General features: G+C 48.1%; 8 protein-coding genes across 8 annotated transcripts; 5 read left to right on the top strand and 3 right to left on the bottom strand.

The window, feature by feature from the left end:
- Positions 1-445: 445 nt before the first annotated feature.
- On the top strand, positions 446-2,618 carry PENARI_c019G11120 (uncharacterized protein; the record flags this gene model as incomplete). The annotated part of the gene is made up of 7 exons (XM_022634889.1): positions 446-511; positions 575-657; positions 719-1,651; positions 1,713-1,906; positions 1,969-2,101; positions 2,172-2,402; positions 2,459-2,618. The coding sequence occupies 7 exons, from the start codon at positions 446-448 to the stop codon at positions 2,616-2,618; spliced, it is 1,800 nt and encodes a 599-aa protein (XP_022485410.1).
- Positions 2,619-2,767: 149 nt separating this feature from the next.
- Positions 2,768-3,301, top strand: PENARI_c019G05538 (fungal specific transcription factor domain-containing protein; the record flags this gene model as incomplete). The annotated part of the gene is made up of 1 exon (XM_022634788.1): positions 2,768-3,301. One exon carries the CDS (start codon positions 2,768-2,770, stop codon positions 3,299-3,301), a length of 534 nt encoding a protein of 177 aa, XP_022485416.1.
- A 1,732-nt stretch (positions 3,302-5,033) lies between these two features.
- Positions 5,034-6,354, top strand: PENARI_c019G09718 (fungal specific transcription factor domain-containing protein; the record flags this gene model as incomplete). The annotated part of the gene is made up of 3 exons (XM_022634862.1): positions 5,034-5,917; positions 5,971-6,164; positions 6,218-6,354. The coding sequence occupies 3 exons, from the start codon at positions 5,034-5,036 to the stop codon at positions 6,352-6,354; spliced, it is 1,215 nt and encodes a 404-aa protein (XP_022485417.1).
- Positions 6,355-8,342: 1,988 nt separating this feature from the next.
- On the bottom strand, positions 8,343-8,720 carry PENARI_c019G01825 (uncharacterized protein; the record flags this gene model as incomplete). The annotated part of the gene is made up of 1 exon (XM_022634721.1): positions 8,343-8,720. The coding sequence occupies one exon, from the start codon at positions 8,718-8,720 to the stop codon at positions 8,343-8,345; it is 378 nt and encodes a 125-aa protein (XP_022485271.1).
- A 1,193-nt stretch (positions 8,721-9,913) lies between these two features.
- On the top strand, positions 9,914-11,281 carry PENARI_c019G04133 (uncharacterized protein; the record flags this gene model as incomplete). The annotated part of the gene is made up of 1 exon (XM_022634762.1): positions 9,914-11,281. The coding sequence occupies one exon, from the start codon at positions 9,914-9,916 to the stop codon at positions 11,279-11,281; it is 1,368 nt and encodes a 455-aa protein (XP_022485323.1).
- Positions 11,282-11,407: 126 nt separating this feature from the next.
- Positions 11,408-16,931, bottom strand: PENARI_c019G07251 (uncharacterized protein; the record flags this gene model as incomplete). The annotated part of the gene is made up of 6 exons (XM_022634816.1): positions 11,408-12,435; positions 12,485-13,515; positions 13,573-15,277; positions 15,334-15,655; positions 15,707-15,955; positions 16,008-16,931. 6 exons carry the CDS (start codon positions 16,929-16,931, stop codon positions 11,408-11,410), a joined length of 5,259 nt encoding a protein of 1,752 aa, XP_022485307.1.
- A 1,699-nt stretch (positions 16,932-18,630) lies between these two features.
- Positions 18,631-20,110, top strand: PENARI_c019G08385 (uncharacterized protein; the record flags this gene model as incomplete). Its single annotated transcript, XM_022634837.1, has 4 exons — positions 18,631-18,717; positions 18,768-19,643; positions 19,701-19,794; positions 19,854-20,110. The coding sequence occupies 4 exons, from the start codon at positions 18,631-18,633 to the stop codon at positions 20,108-20,110; spliced, it is 1,314 nt and encodes a 437-aa protein (XP_022485432.1).
- A 394-nt stretch (positions 20,111-20,504) lies between these two features.
- PENARI_c019G03216 (uncharacterized protein) lies at positions 20,505-22,097 on the bottom strand (the record flags this gene model as incomplete). Its single annotated transcript, XM_022634743.1, has 2 exons — positions 20,505-21,929; positions 21,999-22,097. 2 exons carry the CDS (start codon positions 22,095-22,097, stop codon positions 20,505-20,507), a joined length of 1,524 nt encoding a protein of 507 aa, XP_022485418.1.
- Positions 22,098-22,109: the final 12 nt, after the last annotated feature.

The raw sequence follows: 22,109 nt of genomic DNA, 5'->3' as shown, positions 1-22,109 counted from the left end.
TTCTTCTTCATCTTCTCCTTCTTCTCGTTGGCGGCGTCTAACTCCTTATTTTCTTCCGCTAGTATAATAAAGCGTTAACTTATATATTATAAGCTAGCAACGTTTAATAAGTTGGTTTAACACGCGATCTAACGGGCTTAGTGTGTTCCGAGATCTTATACAAAGTAAAGATTTAATTGATAAAGCTTGCCGACGAAGTTGCTCTATAAATTTTGCACCGATTAGTGATGAGCTGAGAGTGTCGGGGTTATACAGTTCCCGTTTGGGTCTTGGCTCGGGTCCCAAGGGGTTTAGGCGGGTTTCGGCAACTTCCCACCCCCGCTTCCAAAGGTCACGATCACGTGGACTCCCGACACAACTAGACGCCTGGTAGAACTGGCCGTAAACCCTGTCACTCCCCCCTATAGTATTTAGTACAAATAGCACCACAGCAACTAGGGTGAAAATGCCGCCCCTGGCTAGACACAATGTCTCAACAGCTTGCACGCAGTGTCGAAGCAGCAAGTTGAAGGTAAGTTGTGATCGCTCTCTCGTACGATGGGACCTCAATGGACCGGCCGCTCATATGTGCCAGTGTGATGGGAAGCTTCCTAAATGTAAACGCTGCAACCTGAAGGGACGGGTCTGCATCTACCCGTCCGATGATGATAAGAGACGGTATGCACGTCCTTCCTTCTTGAACAGCCTCGGCTTTGAGCTTAACCCCCTGATCCGACAGAATACCCGTCAAAAAAGCCCTGGAAGTTTTTGTTAGGCGTGCAAAGCAATTGGAATCGTTCGTTGCTGGCCATGGCCTGGTTGCACCCACGGTCAGGCCCGATGATCGCGAGATATTCGACAAGGTGATGGGCGGGCGAGACACCTTCCCTCTTCCCGCTAGTTGCGTATTAGACGAGACCCACGGTGAATCGGGCCATGGGTACCCTGCGGCTGGCCAGCTCACAGAATTTCCTACGCCGCCTGACCCTGTTACTATCACCGAGTATGGTTCTCAGTTGATCAGTGGCGGAGATCCAACTGGCCACTCGGCCCAGGATCAGGATCCCGTCCAACTGCAGCAGAAAGAATTGATTGGAAATTCCTCTCCGGATCTACCCTTCCTCGGCGATATCAGTGATCTTCAATTTAACGGCCTGGAACCGGGCTGCGACTACGCAGGGGATGTCCCAATCGTCACAACTACCACGGAACAGGGGTACCCAATGTTCCATCATTCGTTCTATAATGTCCACTCAGCATCTGGGAATGGACAGACGCATTCCGACCATTTACGAGGGAGTGAAGACGATGAGCTTTCTGAAGATGAAGACGTGATCAGCCAGTTGTCTAATCGAATGGGCCATCTTCATTTGATGGAAGATGGCCAATGGCGATTCTATGGCGCCACATCCAATTTAAACTTGGCAAAACACAGGTTCTCTAACGACACTTATGCAAACATTCCATCTACGAGCCAAGCGACCTGGCAGCCGGCGGTATTGCGCGAGCCCCTTGATCCCCAGCTTGAGCTTCTACTTGAAAACCTGTATTTCTCATGGCAGAATCCGTGTTACCATGTCGTGGACCGAGAAATGTACGAGGAGGGGAAAAGGGCTTGGAAGGCAAGCCAGCAGCCTTCAACTTTCTATTCATCCCTTTTAACAAATGCTATGTAAGCCATACCCTCGGAGGTGAATTCGTGATGTCTCAATGACTAACTGTTCAATTCTTAGATGTGCATTCGGAGCTCTATTCCATCAACCACGCAAGAGTGCGACTCAACTTGCCCAGGCATGCGCGAGTAATGCGAGGATTCTTCTGGATATAGAGCTAGATGCGCCCAAGGTAGCTACAGCCCAAGCATTGGTGATTCTCAGCAGTCTTGAGGCAGCCGCCACAAAGGATGCCCGTGGGTGGCTGTATTGTGGTAGGTAAAGCAAAGAAGTTCTTTGAGCGTCGCAAGTATCAACTAGCTGATGATATACACAGGAATGGCTATGCGGCTATCCTTTGACTTGGGCCTCCACGTGGACATGGGGCCGTACGTTTCCCAGGGCCAAATGACTGCGTCAGAAGCCAGGGCCCGATGTACGGCATTTTGGGGCTGCTACGTTGTCGATCAGTATGTCCTGTGATTGAATGTTCTTCAAGGAAATAAAACCTCCATTCCGAGATTCTGACTAAATATCTAGCCTGTGGGGCTTCTATTTGGGTCGTCCATTTCACACGAACAGTGGCAACATTACTGTCCGCAAACCAAGCGCCAACCTGTATTCTCATCAAGCATCGGCATCTACAGATGCTGCGCTAGGCTCTCCGCCTGCCGATGGTTGGGCAAGCCCAAGTCTTGGCGACGAAGCTGACCTGATTTCACCACAATGGGTTTCCCTTACTGAAAGCATGGATGCGCTCGGCAACGTCATGTGGGCTCACCCTCCCCCTATTTCGCGAGATATGGCTTACGCGATTCACCTTTCAGGTATGGATGCACTGCCGCCTCGACGGAAGATCTCTTTCAGGTGGCAAGAAAGACTATGGATGATCTCATTCAATGGAAACTCAACTTGCCCTCAAACCTTGCAGTCGAAATCGACGATCTGTCTACCCGTCCCTCGGCCCATCTGATTGTTATGCAGTGAGTACGAACTGGCCCAAAAGAGAATAGATTACTGACGACTTCCCCACTCCTTGAAGCATGCAATATTATCAAATAATGATATTCATACACCGGCCATTTATATCGGAAGAACTAAGTGTGCCTGTACCATCGCAAGGAAACGATCCCCAAATGTCACGGTCCGCATGTCTCGAGGCAGCATTCGCCATCTCCAAACTTATCCGCCTTTACGAAAAGAACTACACTCTGCATTGTATCAACATACAGGCTGTGAGCATCATATTTTCTGCTGCACTATTCCTTGTCTTTGCGAGCATCTCTCCTACTCAGTCCCATGACCGCGAAGCACTTTCAACCCATCTGGATGTGTGCTCCCAAGCTCTCGCAAAGCTTGGAGAGTACTACGAAAACGCATCTCGATCACTCGACTTATTGCTCACAATAAAGCGAGACTGGAAGGCACGCTTGATCGCTGGAAACTCTCGGTACCCTAAGCGGCGCAGAACCTCGCGCTTCTCCACGGGACAAGCCCCCACAAAGTATCTGAAAACAAACCCCCAACAGCCCATTACTGAAGCAGGCGACAATGTCCATGGCTCTGAAACTACATCCTCTCGCAACAATATCCCCTATGACTTTGATCCTTTTGACAGCGCTGACTGGCAGTATGCACTGGACGGCTATGGTAAAACACCTTCAAATTGAAACAATTCCCTAACATGTTTACGAGAAACGCTTATTCTATTATTTCCAGCACCCCTTTTTTACCCGCACACACGACCATGAACTCAAATGCCACCCATATGATTGCCATGTATCGGCCTCCTCGCTCGCCCCGGCCCGCAGTTTGCCGCCTGAATGGTGATAGATACCTTCGATGAATACCAAATCAGGAATGTACTGTCTGAAGCCTTTCACAGCGGTCATCACTCAGTTTCGATGAACGACAATTCACCCCCAATACCTGCGCTATGTCTTCGAGTGGGATACCCCATTTCTGATGGAGTAGCCCATGTCAGTACAGTGCTTCGATAAATAGCGTCAAGCTACTTGACTCCCAAATTCGGATTTGAATATCTCACCTCGGGGCAAAGGAACTTCGCGACGAGGAACATCGCAGATGTGACAATAGTGAAGACAATGTAATACTTCTGCCCATTTAATCAAATGCAGTTGATCCGGATTAGATGAAAATTATGATGGCCACATATAGCCCAGTAATAGAGGTGCTCAGAGTTTTAGCTCGAAGTGAGAGGGAAATATATCGGAGTAAATGTTTGTTGAAAAAAACGGAAGTCCAGTATCAAGCTAGAAACTATTTAGTACTCCAGGGAAAGGTATTGGATATTACCAAATGACGTGAAGGATTAGGTGGTGGATTGAGACCATAGGCATATCGAAACATAAGATTGGAATTTGGACACTTTGTCGCAAAACCCTAGGAAGTTGACTGATTCTCGCAGAGAAAATCGGGTCTCAACGACTCCCACAATACTGTCGCTATTCCACATACAACATGGGGTATGAGATGAGAGTTTCCAACGTCTCCACCTCTGCAAGTCGGTCTAGCCTCTCGCCCGAAAAGTAGGGAATGTGGGGTGTGCTATGGCGTCAAGCGATCCGAATAGCTCACAAGCCGAATACTTCGCAGATCCTGATTTATTGGCACTCAAGGCAGGCGATGGACCGAGGCCAAGCGGCGATTTCATAGGGTAGATCGGAAGTATCAAGTCCGATGTTCCAAAGTTAAAAAGGTCGTCGGAGGGCGTTTTCCGATTGGTCGAAACATCAACGATCGGCTGGGTAAAGTGACTGGTTTCTTCTGAATAGTGCTCATGATTTACGAGTGTCCCAGCTACGCTGGTCCGTACACGGTAAATGCACTTCCTCCCTGTGCCCCTAACCGGGGACCATCGACTCTGTCAATGAGGAGAGGATGCTCCCTAGCCAATAGGAACCTCGTTCGAGCGTGCTGCGGCATATTATCAACATCAGCACAGATATAGTCTCAAGGTTCGATAGCGCTCTACGTGCTATGAGTGGGTCCTTCTTATAACCCCCGCATATAGGTGGACTGTGACCTCGGAGATAGAAAGACCTACAGATATGACTCTTTAGAATTTCCCCTCCTTGCCTGTCCTCCTGCCCCTCAATGTCGTCCGTGACCAAGCTTCAGTAGCGAACCCAGCCCAGAAATATGGCACTGAAATTTAAATCCCACAGAGGTGCCAGGCAGAATATTTCAACTGCATGCACACTCTGTCGAAGTGGCAAGTTGAAGGCAAGTCCCTCCGGAACTTCGCTGTCCAATATGGTTTCTAAAGGTGGTGTTCGTTGAAGTGTGACGGAGTAAAGCCGAAGTGCAGTCGATGCGTCCAAAAATCAAAAGCATGCCTGTATTTGATAGAAGAGGATAGAAGAAGGTATTAGAAGCAAAATGGCCCACGAACCGACGAAAACTGCTAAACTCTATAGGATCTCCCCAAAGAAAGCCGCAGAGGTATTGTTACGCAGAGCTGAATGCCTGACAGATTTCATTTACAATGCGAACTTGGTTCCACCCAAGCCACCTGTTGGTGACAGGGCCCTTCTTGAGAAACTCCTACAATCGTTTAAATCAGATCAAAAACAGCATCCATCCCCAACTGTTTCACTAGGGGTGGAAAGAGATGGAATTCAGGCTGCAGTGGATGGCAGCTATTCGCGCTCTGAATCTGGATCCATGCGCAATATGATGGATTGTTTCCGCCTGGATCCGGTAGATTATCACCAAAGTATGACCTTTGATGACATTTCTGGGGCAAGCCTCTACGGCTGGGACAATATCCCTGAGTTTCTCGGTCCTTCAATGGGAACATTCTCCGGCTATTCTACCAGTGAGGGAATAAACTCGAACAACAGAGGCTCGCTCGCCGAAATGAGCATGAATGAGGATTCTCAAACTCTCTCTGGAGACGAAAACACTGATATCGATGAACATGTCTTACTGGATCAAATATCGGATCGTATGGGCCAACTGCATCTGACGCCAGACGGCCAATTGCGCTATTATGGAGCAACATCTAACTTCAATCTGGGAGGATCGCTCTGGAATGACGTGACCCCAAATATTAGCTTCGGAATAGCCGCAGACAACGAGCAAGCAAATATTCACGAGAATATTGACTCCGGTGAAGAAGCCCATTTGGAAGCCCTCTTTTTTCACTGGCAGGATCCGGCCTACCATGTTGTAGACCAACCGATGTATTACCACGGAAAGGCCCTTTGGGGCAACAGGAAAGAGGACAGCACGTTCTATTCTTGTCTCCTAGAAAACGCCATGTATGAGATTTTGCCTGTGAAAGCACGGATTGGGATGTCTAACTCATTTATAGTTGCGCCACTGGGGCTCTGCTGGATCCTAGACAACGAAATCCACGACAACGAGCTGAGGTATTTGCAAAGATGGCTAAAACTCTCCTAGAGGAGGACTTAAATTCACCTAAAATTGCCACGGTTCAAGCATTGGTGATCCTGAGCACATTCGAAGCGGGCGCAACCCGCGATCCACGCGGATGGCTGTACAGTGGTCAGTGAATTTTCAGATGGCTAATGGCTTGTTAAAGTCTGACACACGCTCAGGAATGGCAATGCGACTGGTGTTTGACCTGGGTCTTCATATTGACACGCGACCGCGTGTTCTCAACAAGGAAATGAGCGAGGCGGAGAACATCGCCAGGAGTACGGCATTTTGGGGCACTTACATCATTGATCAGTGAGATATTTCGACGGAACCCAGTCAGAGACCTTGTCCTAATTTTAGTAACAGTCTGTGGGGGTTCTACTTGGGCCGTCCATTCCACAAGAATGGCGGAAGCATCACGGTAAAGAAACCCAAGGGAATGGTGCCGGGGTCTACGCAGAGATTTTGGACCCCATACGGCTCTTTGAAATATCAGAATGAGGGGAGCTTGACTCTGAGAATTTCGGATCCGCTGGATCTTATATCTCAACAATGGATTTGCCTTTGTGAGACTATGGACGTATTTGGTGATATACTGTAAGGTTGAATAGGATTTTTGAGGACAGGGAAGATTGACCTCGCTTCACTTAGATATGGCTCCACATGTATATCAGATGGAGAACTCGTTGCTGTCGCAGATGGAGCCGTCCAGCGTCTTGAATCATGGAAAAGCGGTCTCCCTGCCGAATTGCAGATCGATCCCAACGACACATCCACTTTATATTTACCCCACCTTCTTCTCTTACAGTAAGTCATTATCGCTTGGGTACACTAAGAATTGAGCGCTCGAAGAGATAGACTTACCCGTTTGAAGCATGCAATATTATCAAATATTGATATTTATCCACCGACCATTCATCTCGCGAAATCGATTATCGGAGGTAAATCAGCATAATCGCTTCGGCTGTTCACGCAGGCTTTGTCTCCAGTCTGCCATAGCAATTGCGCAGCTCTTGAATATGTATGAGACTCGCTACACCCTACGGCAAATCAATATTCAGGTTGTCAGCATCACATTCTCAGCGGCTCTAATGCTACTTTTTGCAACATTGGATCGTTCCGGGTGCTATGACGGTGCGAATCTTTGTCGCAACCTGGATACCTGCTGTCAAGCATTAGCTGAGCTTGGAAAATTCTTCGAAAATGCTTCTCGCGCCCTTGACCTTCTGTTGAGCATTAAAAGGGGTTGGACAGCCCGGCTTGTGTCGAGTGGGCTCAGTGATCATGGGCCTCCCCAACGGGCAATGGCCGAAGACTATTTGGATATATTGCCACCAGACGGTAGTCCTGGTAATTAAATCGGCAAATTTCACGAAGCGGGATTTCTTGGGTCTGTTCAATTCACACTCGGCTCCGGACACGGTTTCCGTGTATTTGAAGGATATCTCGCTGTTGAATGTAGAACAAGGATTATATCTATACTTACTAAATAATTCCGATAGTGAGAAAGGCGATTGATCTATTACTCCTTTAGGAATATACCTATGAATTCCATATTCTTATAAGCGTCACCCGCGATATTCTCTTGATTCCTATAACCCGCGTAGGCGTTAAACGTCTATTTAACTCTATGTAGGATATCTGCTACTATCGCTGTAGCTGCCTAAATTCTATAGTAATTTCAAGATATTATAATATCCTAGTGTAGTAGTAGATTTGATATTAAGAAAGAGGATTCGTTTAATAAATATCGGACTAATTACTCGGATGGAGAGGTAGATAAGTAGAGGGAGGCTAAGCTTAATATTAAGAACATGGAGGTAAATATTAAAGGCGAAATGCGACACCACTACTAAATGAGCCTTTCCCATGCCTGTAGTTGACCGACTTGCTACCACGCCGGGGGGTTCTGTACATTTGCGTGGTCTAGAATTAGCTCCCCTAAAAAAAATACGAGAGAGATCGTGATGGGCAGGATGGGAGTTGATATGGATTTTGAGATTTAGGGAGAGAATTGGAACAGCCGTTGCACTAATTCTGGTATTATCTTCGCCTCGTAATGATGTAACTTGATAACAATAGCTTAATTCTCGAAATATGTATGTTTCAGTCATAAGCCATTTCCCGGGTTAAGGAAATCTATAAGAAGGTGATATAGGCACGTTTCAGTCCTTGGCTGACTGCGCTCGGTGGTGAATTACGTTGCAATCTCTCAGTTTTATATATAGCTTCGAATCTCATCCCATGCATCTGCAACTCCCTGGGATCTTCTCCTGGGCATCCTCAAACCCTTCGAATCCTATCTCAGACATCTTTGAACCCCTCGAAACTTGGAACGTCATTCACCTGCAGTTGATCCAAGACACCTCTGACAGAAGCTCCCTTCTCAACCAGAATTCTAGCAATCTTCAAATAGTCTTCATGATAATCTTCACGATCTTCATCGTCCTCGTCGCCAGGATACCATGCCCGTGGATCTAATGCTATATGAAGAGCAGTGGGTCCAAGAATTCTTCCATCGGTGCCTTTGAAGGACCCTGTGTTTGCATCCACATCCGCACTATGCTTCAAAAGAAGCTCGACTATGTCGACGTTACCCCCCATTACAGCCCAAATAAAGAGAAAGAGCATTCCATGATTCCCCGTCAAGATCAGAACGGCGCCAATTAGCCTCTCGACCATTGTGACTTGACCAAATTCCGATGCGACGTGCAGCGGACGCCATCCATAGCTGTCGGCCTTTTCAATATCAGCGTTGCATTCCAGCAAGAAAGACACTGCTTCTGTCATCCCACGAGCAGATGCATGGTAAAGAAGCGACAAAATAGCTTCCTCAATTGAAGCTTTGCTGAAAGAGCGCTTAAGAAGCCCACCGAGCCCACTTAACTCCGCGATAGATCAGGTTTTAAAGGCCTACCAAATTACGATACAATCGACAGCTTTTCTTAAGAAAGAAGTAAGCGATTTACGTGCTACTAACGAGAAGTAGAAGCAAAAGCAGAAGTCGGTCTACTAGATAGATAGCTCACAAAGGTGATATCTCCCTCTAAGAGGTTCGTGAGCTACGGTCGGAGCCAATTGAGTCCCAAATAGCCCGTATAACCCAGGTTCGTGAGCAGATTTCAGGACCTCTACAGCCTCGAACAAGGGCCTTACCAAAATGCGGGTTATATATAATTCAGGGACATAAGAGAAATGCATGTCTAAATAGGTTTAAATAGGTAATCTGCTTAATTTAATAGCGTTGTAGTGAGATAAAAGCATTTAAATGTAATAGATCGAGGGTAGGTGCGCAGCTCGGTAGTGAATTACGTTATCCAAAGGGGGGTGTCTGTATCAGTCCCCTATTTATATCTATATCTAACTGGGCCGGTTAATTCTTTAAGAATAGTGACGGGCCTTAACTAGCTATCAAGAGATTGCGTGTAGTGACTAAGCGCCGCACTTCAAGGTTAGCATAGGATTCCAAACCCGCCGCATATGACTATAGTAAATGGACAGAAAAGAACATCGTAAGTTGACCGTTTTGATGCTGTGAACTTCTTCGAAAGAAATTGTACACGGGTGATTTTAGCGTACATGGAGAGATGACATCATACTCGGATACTTGGATATCAGCCCACTTCTCCACACAATATTCAAGGAATCAATGCAATTGACAAAAGCTTTTGTATTTTTAGAGTTCGAGGCGTCATCTTGATGTAATAATAACACTCTAGCTTGAGATGTCTATAGCCCTACAGTATAAAGATCGACTCATCGCCAAGCCGATTGTCGTAGTCAAGCTTTACCTTAACCGCCTTTCCCCAGATTTTAGTCTCTCTTTGCGAAACGTCTACGTACCTTTACAAGTATCACCTTCAATATGACTCAAGATGGCTATTCTCACCACCTCCACAAGTATGAAATTCACTTCCATTGACACCCCTACAATCTCTAACCATACCAGAACGGGAAATTGGATGCCAGCCGACCACAAAACCCACAAAGAATGGCTCGGCGGAATCATCCGAAAGGTTGACGAAAAACAGACTGTGTTACACCCAGTCCTTGAAGAATTTAAACACTTAATCGAAACAAACACGAGAGTATATATGCTCCTGACCTCCATGTTCAAGGAAGTCCCCCGCCAGAAACGATACGGCCATGACCCAACCGGAAACCCGGAGATTCGTGATCATCACCATTTCCTACAAGTCTTGAATCACCTTCTTACTACGGCCCCTTCATGGACTGATAAATCCCATCGCGTTGGCCTAGTTGGTTTACCGATCAATGCAGTCCTCGATTGGCCGATGGGTACACCAAGTGGTTACGCAGCATTCCTCGATCCAGAGATCAACGCAATGATCAAGAAAATTCTCAATGTCTGGAGCGAGTACCTGCGCTCACCCGCTTCAGCTGATGTCCTGAATACCTCTTCACACGGCTGGTTCAGCGAAACAGGTCGACGTGATCTGACAGCCGTTGCGAAGATCGGTCCTACGGCTGCGACGGATCTCCATTTCCATGATATGTTCGAGTGTGACCCCTCCGCACCAAATCACGGGTTCAACTCTTGGGATGCGTTCTTTACGCGCGTCTTCAGGGAAGGGATACGTCCTGTTGCGGAACCGGAGAATGGGAAGGTTATTGCCAATGCGTGTGAGTCGAAGCCGTTTAGAACTGCGCACCATGTTCAAGCGCGTGATAAGTTTTGGATTAAGAGTCAGCCGTACTCTGTTCTTGATATGCTTGGTCATGATGAGCTTGCTTCTCAGTTCGTTGGTGGTACTGTTTACCAGGCTTTCCTCAGTGCTTTGAGTTATCACCGCTGGCATGCGCCTGTTAGTGGAAAGGTTGTCAAGGCTTATGTGGTTGATGGCACTTACTACTCTGAGCCGCTGTTTGAGGGTGTTGGGAATCCGGAGGTGTCTGCTAATGAAATCGATATGGCTGGTCAGGTTACCTCGCAGGGATACATTACTTCGACTGCTACCAGGGCCCTTATCTTCATTGAAGCGGATGAACCAGCTATTGGACTCATGGCATTCATCGGTGTTGGTATGGCGGAGGTATCCACTTGTGATATCACTGTCAAGGAGGGAGATAAACTTAACAAGGGTGATGAGATTGGCATGTTCCATTTTGGTGGCTCGACTCACTGTCTCTTATTCCGGAAGGGTGTTGATGTCTCCGGGTTCCCTGAACCAGGAATGGAGGACAATATGCCAGTCCGAAGCAAGCTGGCTGTTGTGTCTTAAGTAAATATCGCATGGAGTGATATACATTTAAACATTTAAATTTTTTGGATGTGTAAATAAAGGGGTACTATAGAACCATGGATTCGTGAATCTCCATCTGATAACACAATTTCCCCAAAGAGACTATCACTGAGAAGCTAAGAAGTGAGACATGGCAACCTCATCTTCTTCACGGTCTGAGGATCGCTGATAACGATACCGACGACGACCATTTCCATATCCATGTTCCGCAGAAGCCTCTGATCTAGCCGCCAACCTCTTTGCAACCTCGTTCGCCTCGAAAAGACTGACCAGTCTTCTCTTCGCAGGACGTTGGTGAGCGCGACCTTGGCAGACCCGCAGCATGATATTCACTTCGTCGTCTGGGACACTGATACCTTTGACAAAATACACTGGTTTGCGAACAACCATGTTGAAGGATTGAGGTGGGAGGCTTCTGCCCTTGACAGGACTTGAAGGTGGCGCTGAAGTACTTTGGTTCACCCAAGCGTCCACGGCCATTTCGAGTGCAGTGGTTCCAGTTGCATTCTCGCGGTACAGAAGGTCAGGGCGACGGTCCAGCATTTGTTCTAGGACTTCGTGGAAACCTCCCTTGACTGCGTCATGAGCCGGAGTGTTTCCTGCGCCATCGAAGAGCTCCAGATGCCTTTGGTTGGAGGAACTTGCAAGATCCAAAATCAGATTTGTCATGGAAACAACCGTTGCTGTCTCCGACTTCGGGTTAAGAGCATGATCTGGCAAGATTGGCTCATCGCGACGGAACCTAGGGTAACGGTTCAGCCAGCGCGCGAAAGGTGTCTGTGAGCTATCGCCTGCCCGTTCGACCAGCATTGTAGGGATGAGCTGCGAGTCGAGGAGACCGATAAGCCTGGCACATCGGTCGGAGTTCTTGCAAGTCCGACCTTGGGCCGAGCTAAGAATCAAGTGTAGAAGATTGTTTGCTTCCGAATCCCGAGTTGCTTGGTTGGCTCCTGCGGCTATCAGTATACGAGCGAACCTGACCCGATGGAGCGACATGGCCAAGGCGAGGGGTGTGAATCCACCACTAGACCGGATCTCAACGCATTCAGGATGATGATCAACAAGGTACTGCACAAGACGCTCTGTTTCGTCAGATGGTCGGGACATCACAGCACAATGGATCACAAGGTTGTCTAACGAGGAGTCAGTAAATATCTTCAATTTTCTGGTCAGCTAACTTACTTCTCCTCTGCAACCAGTTCAAAAGCGTCCCTTCAACGCCAAGCTGGGACTGAGCGAGTCTCTTAACGTCCTCATCATCCGGGATTGAGTTCAAATACTCAAGATAATACCTTCCAGGGCCAGTACCAAGGAAGAACTCTGTACTAGCAAGATTGCCCTGGAGGGCTGCAATTAGAAGAGGTGGGCGCTGATCTGGATGTCCGATCTCTCCACCTCGCCCAGCATCGGCCCAATCAGTACGCTTTGTGCCACGTATCGACAAGCCAGGATAGTACTGAGGCTCCTTGCGAGCTTCGACTCCGCAATCTTGACTCAGTTTGGCAAGTGGAAGTCCAGCCCCGGTGCCCTGAATTAGCTTGGAAAGGCAGTCGATGCGACCTAGCCCGATGGCAAGTTGGAACTCCTCAGAGGAGATTGAGAATTTGAACTTTCCAGATGGGTTGTTCTGAGCGAGTTCATTTCCAGTCTCCAACAAGAAATCCAAGAGGGTAAGGTCATTCTTGTAAATCGCGTACTTCACAAGACTGTTGATCTTCACACCCTGTTGGTTTCCATAGTAATGGTTGCCGTCGGGAACGATTCTGCAGAGGTACTTTGGTGGGAGCGCATCGAGGAATAGGAAAGCATCAAACTGCTTTGAGAAGGCCTGGAAAGGAGTTGTGTCACTCTCGACATGACTGATGACTTCGCCAACGTTGTCGTGTGTGAAAGTATCGTCAACCTCATCACCCACGATATTCAACCGGTCATCATCCTCGTCCTCGTCAGATGAGCACTCATCATTGATTGCCATCTCAAACCGCTTTTGCTTGTTCCCACGGGGCTCTTTGACCTTCAGCTGTGCGCGCAGGATTTGAAGAATCGATTTGGCAACCGCCAGGTGGCCACGCATGATGGCAATTGAAAGACATGAGATACCCCTTGAGTCATTCACCGCAATCTCGAGGGGTAGCTGATCCTGAGTTGCTCCCCACATACCCATTGTCAAGGTCCTGATGGTGGCAATGTCACCATTCCACGCAGCTTCAAATCTGTGAGGTCAATGTCAGCAAGATAGTCTCCTTCCTCCAATTGAGGGGATAACGCACAGTTCCAAATATCCTTCACGACAAGCATCACTCATGCCGAGCAAGTTGAAGTTGAACCGGACCTTGAAAACATTCTTCTTCGGTTCGTTTGTCTTAGGCTGCACTTGAGGAACCACGGGCTGTGCCGGCTGATAAACAGGATGAAGCTCTTCATATGTTTTCGCTCCTCTTGCCAAAAGCTCAGTCTCCAGTTTTTCGTATTCGCGAGTTAACTCCGCAATGGCTTGCTTCTTCTCGGCTGTTCCTGGAGGATCAGCTGGCACAATTTGTGCTTTCTTGAATCGCTCTGCGGCATCATGGGCCTTTTTCCGCGCACTGCGCAGCTGAACATTTGCAATAAACATTTTGTAACTCCCGGGCATGAAGTCAGCCAAGTATGACTCGTCATCCTTGTCAAATGTAATCGCATAGGGATCTGGTGTTGGCTCGGTGGAACCGGGGCTGGCCAGGTATTCCCGAAGGCTCTTCAGAACTCCCCGCGTGACATCCAGAACCGTCTCACCCTCTGCGCGGTATCGTTCTTTTCGCTCAGTGTTAACATTGACTCCGCGATTGAGAAGATCGATGGCAACCAAAGGAAGATCGCTTTCAACGGCTTGCAAGATTGGCTGGTCGATGCTGGACTTGAACTCTTCTTTGACATTATCACGTAGCTGGTTGGTTTCTCTTTGGGCCTTGAGGGCTTTCACAAAGTCGGCGATCTGAATCTCTGGCTTGGCGCCTGCATCGAGTAGCTTTGCTGCCACCGGTGAGTTCTTAGCTGTCAGAGAGATCATCAGGGTTGAGGAAAATTCAGGCGACCAGCGCGAACCCATGACTGCCAGGTGATTGATGGCCCGCTTTACTGCTGGCTCGTCGTGTTGCAGGTAAACATCAAACAATTCACTCTCACTGGAGTGGGCGAGGTAGTAGAGAGGCGTTTTCTGTGCCAGATCTGCCTGGGCAGGCGAAGCCCCAAGTTCCAAAAGAGTCTTTGACATCTCTCTCGCTTTGTCCGAGGGAAGTGAGAGAGCGAGAACCAAAGTGAGAATTGCTGCCTCTGGCTTTTTGCTGTAATCGTTCAAAATTTTGATTGGCAGCAAAACGTCGGCTCCAAAAGATGTGACAAGCTCCTTCACGGCCTCAATGTGTCCATGGAGAATGGCGAGGTGCAGCGGAGAGGTACGACTATCCCAAGCAACCACATTGATATCGTAGACATCAGGCTCAAGTTCATTGTCTTCAAGCGTGTCGTAGGTCGTCATCTCCGTGTCCTTGTCTTCGTTCTCAACCTTCACGTAAGACTCAGAAGTGAGCGACATGTCATCCTTAGCCTCATCTCCATCGATACTCATAGCATCGATATTCCCGTCTTCCTGCTTCTCATTCTTCTTCTCGGCGTCTTTCTTTTTCTCTTCTTCCTCTTCGTTTTGATTGCTCTTGGTGAGTAAAATGCGAATGATGTCAATATCTCCTCGGGCAGCGGCGAGATGCAGTGCTGTTTTTCCATCGGCCATGCGTGGGATCATCCGAGCACCACGGTCAACAAGACATTGAACAATTTCGGGAGTGGAAGACATGCATGCTAGCTGAAGCGGTGTTCGTCCAGTGTAATCTCGGCGATCTGGATTGGTGCCGTCCTCTGCAAGGAAGGCCTTCACAGCTTCAACATTGTTCGACACGATGGCCTGGCATAGTCTTTCAGTCCGACCGACGTAAGCCATTTCTGTACCAGATTGTTAGCGTTGGTTTTCCACGCATGGACATGTACGATATCCCTACCGGTCCAATCGGTCTCTGTAATTGGATTGAAGCTGCCAATTTCTTGGCGACCAGGGTCATCCTTGATGAAGCTCACATCACCGGAGATGTAGATCTTGCTTTCCTCTTCGGCAATTTTCTTTTCCTCGTCAGTGACCGGCTGAGGACAGAAGCCGCAGCAATCATGAATAACGTGCACAGCCTCGCCAAAGAATGCAGGGTGGCGATGAAGATAAACTTCGCGATCCTTGGGCTGATTCCACTGAGCGTTCAAGAGCAAATCCTTGGTATAGAGGAGCTTTTCAATCTTCCTCGCGTTGAAGTTTCTGCCGTAAGGGATAGTCTGTCGTGGAGTCAGTAAAGAAAGAAGAAAAATAAGGGTTGGACTTCTTACAAAGGTGTGGTAATCAGACACTTGGTCTTGTTCTTGCCAATCGGGAACCTCATCCTCCCAGGCATCTTTAATGTTTCCTCTCAATTCCTTCCCCTGGCGACGACGCATGTAGATGTTAAGAGCAGGGCGACCCCGCTCCTCGCGTCTCTTTTGGAGATAATTATCTCTGTCTTGAGACTGGGGGAGTTTCTCTAGAACCAGAAGTCGGGCGAGACCTTCAGTCCTAGTAAAGCTCCGTTCAAAGATGGTCTTTTCGGCAAGTTAGCTCTATATCTCCCATTCACTATGTATTCGTACTCACCGGATCAATTTTCGACCTGTCAAGCGGGGACCAGAAAACTTCGAATCCACGATGGGAATACTTGGAAAGTCGATTTTCGTATGATGGCGATCGTCGAGTTAAATCCACCTGATTGATTTGCGTCATGTACGCGGCAATTGCGCGTGGAGAGGCAAACACCTGCTTGCCGTCATAGGCAGCGCAAGAAACATCAACGTCGAACCCGGTAAGAATCTCAGCGATCGAACGATAGATTCGAAGAACGATCTGGACATGCCGGTTTGGGTATTGCGAGGCAATTGTGATCGTGTTCTTTGTTCGAATAGTCGTGGTTTCATAGAGAATGGTGTTGCGGATCTTGTCTTCGATATGCTTGATCTTGTCAAGTGCCTGTTCCTCGGTCAAGCCATACAAGAAGAGATCCACATCGGATGCTGGAGCAAACTCCTCGTGATAGTACTGGCGAAGGCCCCTCTTGGAGTTGCGATATTTCTCGGGGACGGGCAGAAGGGAAGTCACAACAGCACTACCGGCAGCAACCACGTTCGACCAGTCAATCTCGCTGAGTGAGCCCTCTGTGAAGAGAGCAAAGTTGTGTTGGAATTCATCCAAAGTCGGCACAACTGCGGGGGAGTCATTTGGCTTTCGAAGCTCATCACTCAGTGGCAAGATGTACTTCTCCTTTTCCTCTGGTGTCTCGGATGCAAGGTCTCTTGCTCGAATACGAACATCTGCGGAACGATTTTGGTCGTATAGTGGCACAATGTTGACATGATTATCTTGGATAGAAGCATGAGATGGAGCTTGGGCAAATGTCTGACGCAAAACAGCATCGTACTTGACATAAGGCTCAATCAGATCTCTCATAGGCCTTTCTGGGTTGGATTTCACGTAGGCCAAAAAGTCATTATGTTTGACGGGAAGAGGGGGCAAAGAGAACGCCATTATGTAGATGATTTGGTGAAAGGATATTTGCAGTATGAGAGATAAAGTAGAATAGCAATGAAAGAGTGATAGATTGAGGTTTAAATAAGACGACGTTGATACTTTGGATTGTTTTAGTTCGGCTGTTGGCATTAGGGGCCAGGCAGCTTTAGGCAACAGACCCCACTATAAACACAAATAACCAATGATATCCGGCTCTCCGTACGACTGCCAAACATCAAAGGATCTCGCTTCGTTGGCGCTTTCTATGGCACATTATATGCGCTGTTGTTCCACAATTAACCACCACAAGTTTCAAGAACATACCTAATTCAGGCAGCATCGCAACTCTGCCTAGTCACTCTATTTTCAGGTTTATGCAGGTTTATGCAGATAGTTAGAGTACCGCACAGTTGATACCTAAGGTGTCACAATGATGTGTGTCAGTCCTGTTCCAAATATTCACATATTTCCAATCTTCCGCTGTGTGCCAATCCCAGCTTTGTTGAAAAATGAATCACATCTATATTGGGGTATTTTTGATGCAACAGATCCACTTACAGCACGATCAACCAATCACTTCCGTATATGTACTGCCAAGAATATCAACCCCTTAAAGTCAACAAGTCACCGTTCTGTTGCCTCTTGCTTGACACTTCCTAAATAACCAATCTGGGAAACCTGCCGTTTGAACTCTTCACTGTGCTTGATTTGGCTCTGTACGATGAGTCCGACACCCAGCGTCTATGCAGACTGAGCCTTCTGAGCTGCAGATGGTATGCAGCTTTGCTTGGTCGCATATACAATAAGTGGTCCTATAATGGCGCAAGACGGCCATTCATGGCATTCTGAAAATTTGTATGCATAGTCTGCAGTGATGTCTATATCGCGTCACTCGTGCGAAGTTTGATTGTTGAATATACGCCCGCGCAGTTGCTGGTAGACCACCTAATCAAATCCAGCTTCCGCCGGAAGAGAAAGAATTGAGATGCATCACACTAGAGAAGGTGGAAGCCCTTGTTTATGACGATGGAAAAATAAAGGAGCCCTTTCAAAGATTGAAAGAGGTTTGCGCTGAGAAAGACATCATTCTTCAGATCGAAAAGCATGATTGGTTACCGATGGGTGGAAAGTGCAATGATTCATGTGCAGAAACCTGGTGCATGTGGAAAGACGGTTGTCAGTGAGCTTTGGCGGTTTCTGAGAAATTTCGAGACCATGAAGAGCTAGCTGCTCTTTCACTAAGCCGAATATGCACACCCCGGCCAAATGTGCCGTACTTCGTAGAAAAGAAGTCGTCCAACTATAGTTCTTAGTCCGAACCAGACGGCGGACTTTTTATTCCATTTCAATCAGAATAGTGTTTGCATTTAGCCTCCCTTGTGCTTTCCACACAATTGCTTCGATGGAGTCACTGACGGACTAAGGTTGTCGAGGATAAAGGCTAGGACTGACTCGACCTATATGTTTCTCAATGAGCCCCCATAGTTCGGTGTTCTCCCCGACTTAGAAATAGAATACCTTATGGCTTTGACAGCAATTTCTGCGTGGGGTTGACATTATAGCCGGCATTCGTTCCCGGGGACTGGTTTCGGGGTCTGATCTCAACCGTTGATTGGCCAGTCCGGGAGTATTCGAGCGGATCGGCATAAATGAAGAAAAACCCATTTTCCTGAATTTGAGATTCGTTGTTATTTTATATTCTGATTGCGAGTTGAATATGGAAGCGCCGCCCGATGGAGGTTATGGTTGGGTGGTTGTTGGTGCGATCTTCTGGAACAATGCACACCATTGGGGTCTTGTCTCAGTAAGTTGTCCCAAAAATTAAGACCGAGTTACTGAACTGATCTTATTTAGAGCTATGGAGTTTTCCTGGCCTACTTTCTTTCCAACTCAGATTTCACCGAAGGTACTAGTCTTGACTATGCATTCATCGGTGGATTGTCCGCCTCGCAGGCACTACTTATGGCACCGCTTGCGTCCGTTATCAATCGGCGGTATGGCCTGAAAGTCGCAATGAGCCTGGGTGTCATTCTTGAAACTGCGGCTCTTCTAGGAGCATCGTGGAGCACAAAAGTTTGGCAACTATATCTGAGCCAAGGAGTCTGCTTTGGCTGGGGACTAGGTCTCCAGTATGTGTCGACTATTCCACTTATCCCGCAATGGTTTGCAAGACACAGAAGTCTTGCTGCAGGTTTGGCTGCTGCTGGAAGCGGTACTGGGGGCTTGATATATTCCCTGGGATCCAATGCCATGCTCGAGCGGTTTGGCTACGGCTGGACATACCGCATCTTGGCCGTTGTGCAGTTAGTTGTTAACTGTGTTTGTTTGCTTCTCATTCGAGACCGTAACGAAATGACTGGAACTAAGACCTCAAATCTCAAGATCTCTGATATCTTCAAGCGATATGAGCTATGGCTGTTTTGGGGCTGGAGCTTTTTGAGTATTATGGGCTTCATGATCATCTGGTACTCGCTAGGTGATTTCGCCAGAAGTCTCGGTCTCAGCTCCCACCAGGGATCTGTCGTCACAGCAGTTATGAACTTGGGCACCATCATCGGTCGGTCAGGTACAGGATGCGTCAGTGATCATCTTGGGAGAATGAATACGGCGTCCTTTGCGACTTTCATTACTGGTGTGCTGTGCCTTGTTCTTTGGACTTTGGCCCAGTCCTATGCTGCGACCTTGTGCTTCGCCTTCTTTGGAGGGTTAGTCTTTGGAACCTTCTGGATGGTGAGTGAACCCCTCGATATTCCAAACACAGGACGTGGATACTAATCTAAGATGTAGGCCGTGGCTCCGCTCGCAGCCGAGGTGGTTGGCCTGAGGTACATGCCCTCGTGTCTGACACTCACATGGGTGGTTTGTGTGATTCCAGCAACTTGTAAGTCAGAAATATGTTCTTAACATATCGATTGTTCTTTGGGTGCTAATTTATGACAGTTGGAGAAGCGATTGGCCTCAAGCTCCGAACTAGCGGAGATCGTGAATATCTTCATGTCCAACTATTTGCTGGCTTCATGTATATCGGGGCCTCGATATGTGTGTTCATGCTTCGAACCTGGAAGATGTCTACTCTTCCCGAGCCATCCAGCGAACCACATATATCAGCAGATTCGAAAGAAACTGCGATAGTCTCTGTGGAAGCGAATGACCGCCGAAGCACGCTGAAGCACTGGATGAAATTGAACAAAGTCTAGGACTGACACGGAACCCGAGTCTAGCCACAGTCGCAACGAGAAATGATCTCGCACCCCCACTTTTCGGCTTTTAACAATATGCATGTAGTAATGAGAATGACAAAATTGGATACGAAATACGGGCATTTTTGTTTTCTTGCTCCATAGAAGATTTCAACCAAACATGTACGCTAAATGTCATAGGAAAAAGAAGGTCAGAGTAAATTGAGAAGGGAACGCCGGAGATAAACAAGCCTGTCGAGAACAAGATAGATGCGTAAAGCTGTCGTGATAGAGATGGGATGTATGACGATAATGCAAGTGGAGAGTGAACGCTGGTAAAAAAATGCTGAAGTATGGAAAGATAGTGCAAGCGAGGCAAGAGCATGTAATCATCTGCAGTACATTAAATTCATCATTCATAGATCGGCACTCTGCGCGAAGGGATATATCCTGGGTCTTCGTGCACAGTCTCGGGAGTGTACCGCTTCGCAGCAGCGCTCCTTGGGCTGCCCCAGCCTGAGGCACGGTGGAAACCCGCACTGCTGTACGATCGTGGTCTTTCAGAACCGCTTCCTCCACTGCCGGGTCGGCTGCCGCCTGTACTTCCCCCGCTGTAGCTTCCTCGCCTCATTTCCTCTGCGGCGTAAGGATCTAAATGCCGCGGGACTGCTCGGGGTGGGGGTGGGGGTGGTGTAGGTGCTCTGTAAATTGGTGGGTCTGGGGCGGCTGGTGCTGGGACTGAATCTCCAAATATGAATTCGCGGAATTTCACACCTGCACCTGCTCTTGAACGGGAGCGGTCTTTGGTGTGCATTCTAGGTGTTGATTCAGGATGGGATCGGCTGGATCGGCTGGATCTTGAGGAGTGACTTTCGTGACTACGGCGCTGTTCCCGAGGTGCCGGGGAGAGATCCCGCATCGGTCTGCGCATGTAGGCCTCGTGGGAGTGTCGCCTGGCACTATTGCTGGAAGGGGGTGATAGATTACGTCGCTCGCGGTGACGGTGTTTTGATGCACGCTCCTCGGCCTTGCGGTGGGACTCATCAGACGATAAATCTGAAACATCCGGCATCTCGCCAGACCCGGGGCTAAGTGGGTGGCTCTGGAAAGCGGCATGGTCTCGACCCCTTGAGCGGGGCGGGCGCTCAGGCCATGGGGGTGGAGATGAAACCCGGGGAGTTGAATAGCCTGATCTAACACCTGGTCTACGTCCCGTAAATGCAGGGTATTCTGCACTGGGGCGTCGGTGATGACGATGTCCATGTCGTTCAGGTTCCACGTTGCTGTGACGTTTCGATCCACTGCGCCTTGAAGTGCGGAAATAATCATCCTCGTCAGGCAGGGGGTCCTTTCCACTGAAATGGTAGTGATATGTTCCAAAGTCTGGGGGTGATTCGCGCTTTGAGTGTCTTTTCAAGTAATCGTGCTCTAGTCGCCGACTCACACCTTCATGCCACTGCAACATTTCGGGGTCTGGTTCAGAGGGAAACGCATCCCTAGGAATTGTTTTGGGAAGTATGTGACCATCTGCATCTGGAATATCCCATAGACTAACAGCATTTTGCAAATACTGTGAATGTTCATCCGGATCCATCAACAGTTGTATTGTCTGCCATCGCACAAAGCCGTTGGGGAGTAAAGATGGGACTGAAGGTGGTTCGTAGGGATTTGAGGATGGCTGGAGACTATGAAAGCATCCTAGCGACTGATAGATGAAAGACAAGGCCTGCGACTTGGTCTCGAGGAATAAAGGGTCGTAGTTACCGCCCACTTTGCGATAGAAGCTCGCCAGTCGCTCGGGTGTAATATCGGTCGTCCCGTTGGTATCAAATGTAGGCTAAGATAAAATACCATGTCAGTACCATTCTTCCGATCTCACTTTCAATCTGTAGACGCGAGAACTGACCATCAACTGCGCGATCCCCAGACACAGGTGCTCCAACAGCGGGGCTGGGCTTTTGTCGGGATTGATCAGCGTACCCCAGTGATTCTCTGCAGAAGACATGGTAAGAATGTA

This window comes from Penicillium arizonense (genome assembly GCF_001773325.1).
Source record: "Penicillium arizonense strain CBS 141311 chromosome Unknown PENARI_contig019, whole genome shotgun sequence".
NCBI lineage: Eukaryota > Fungi > Ascomycota > Eurotiomycetes > Eurotiales > Aspergillaceae > Penicillium > Penicillium arizonense.
Note: the sequence above shows the minus strand (reverse complement) of the source record. Positions and strands in the feature narration are given on the sequence as shown.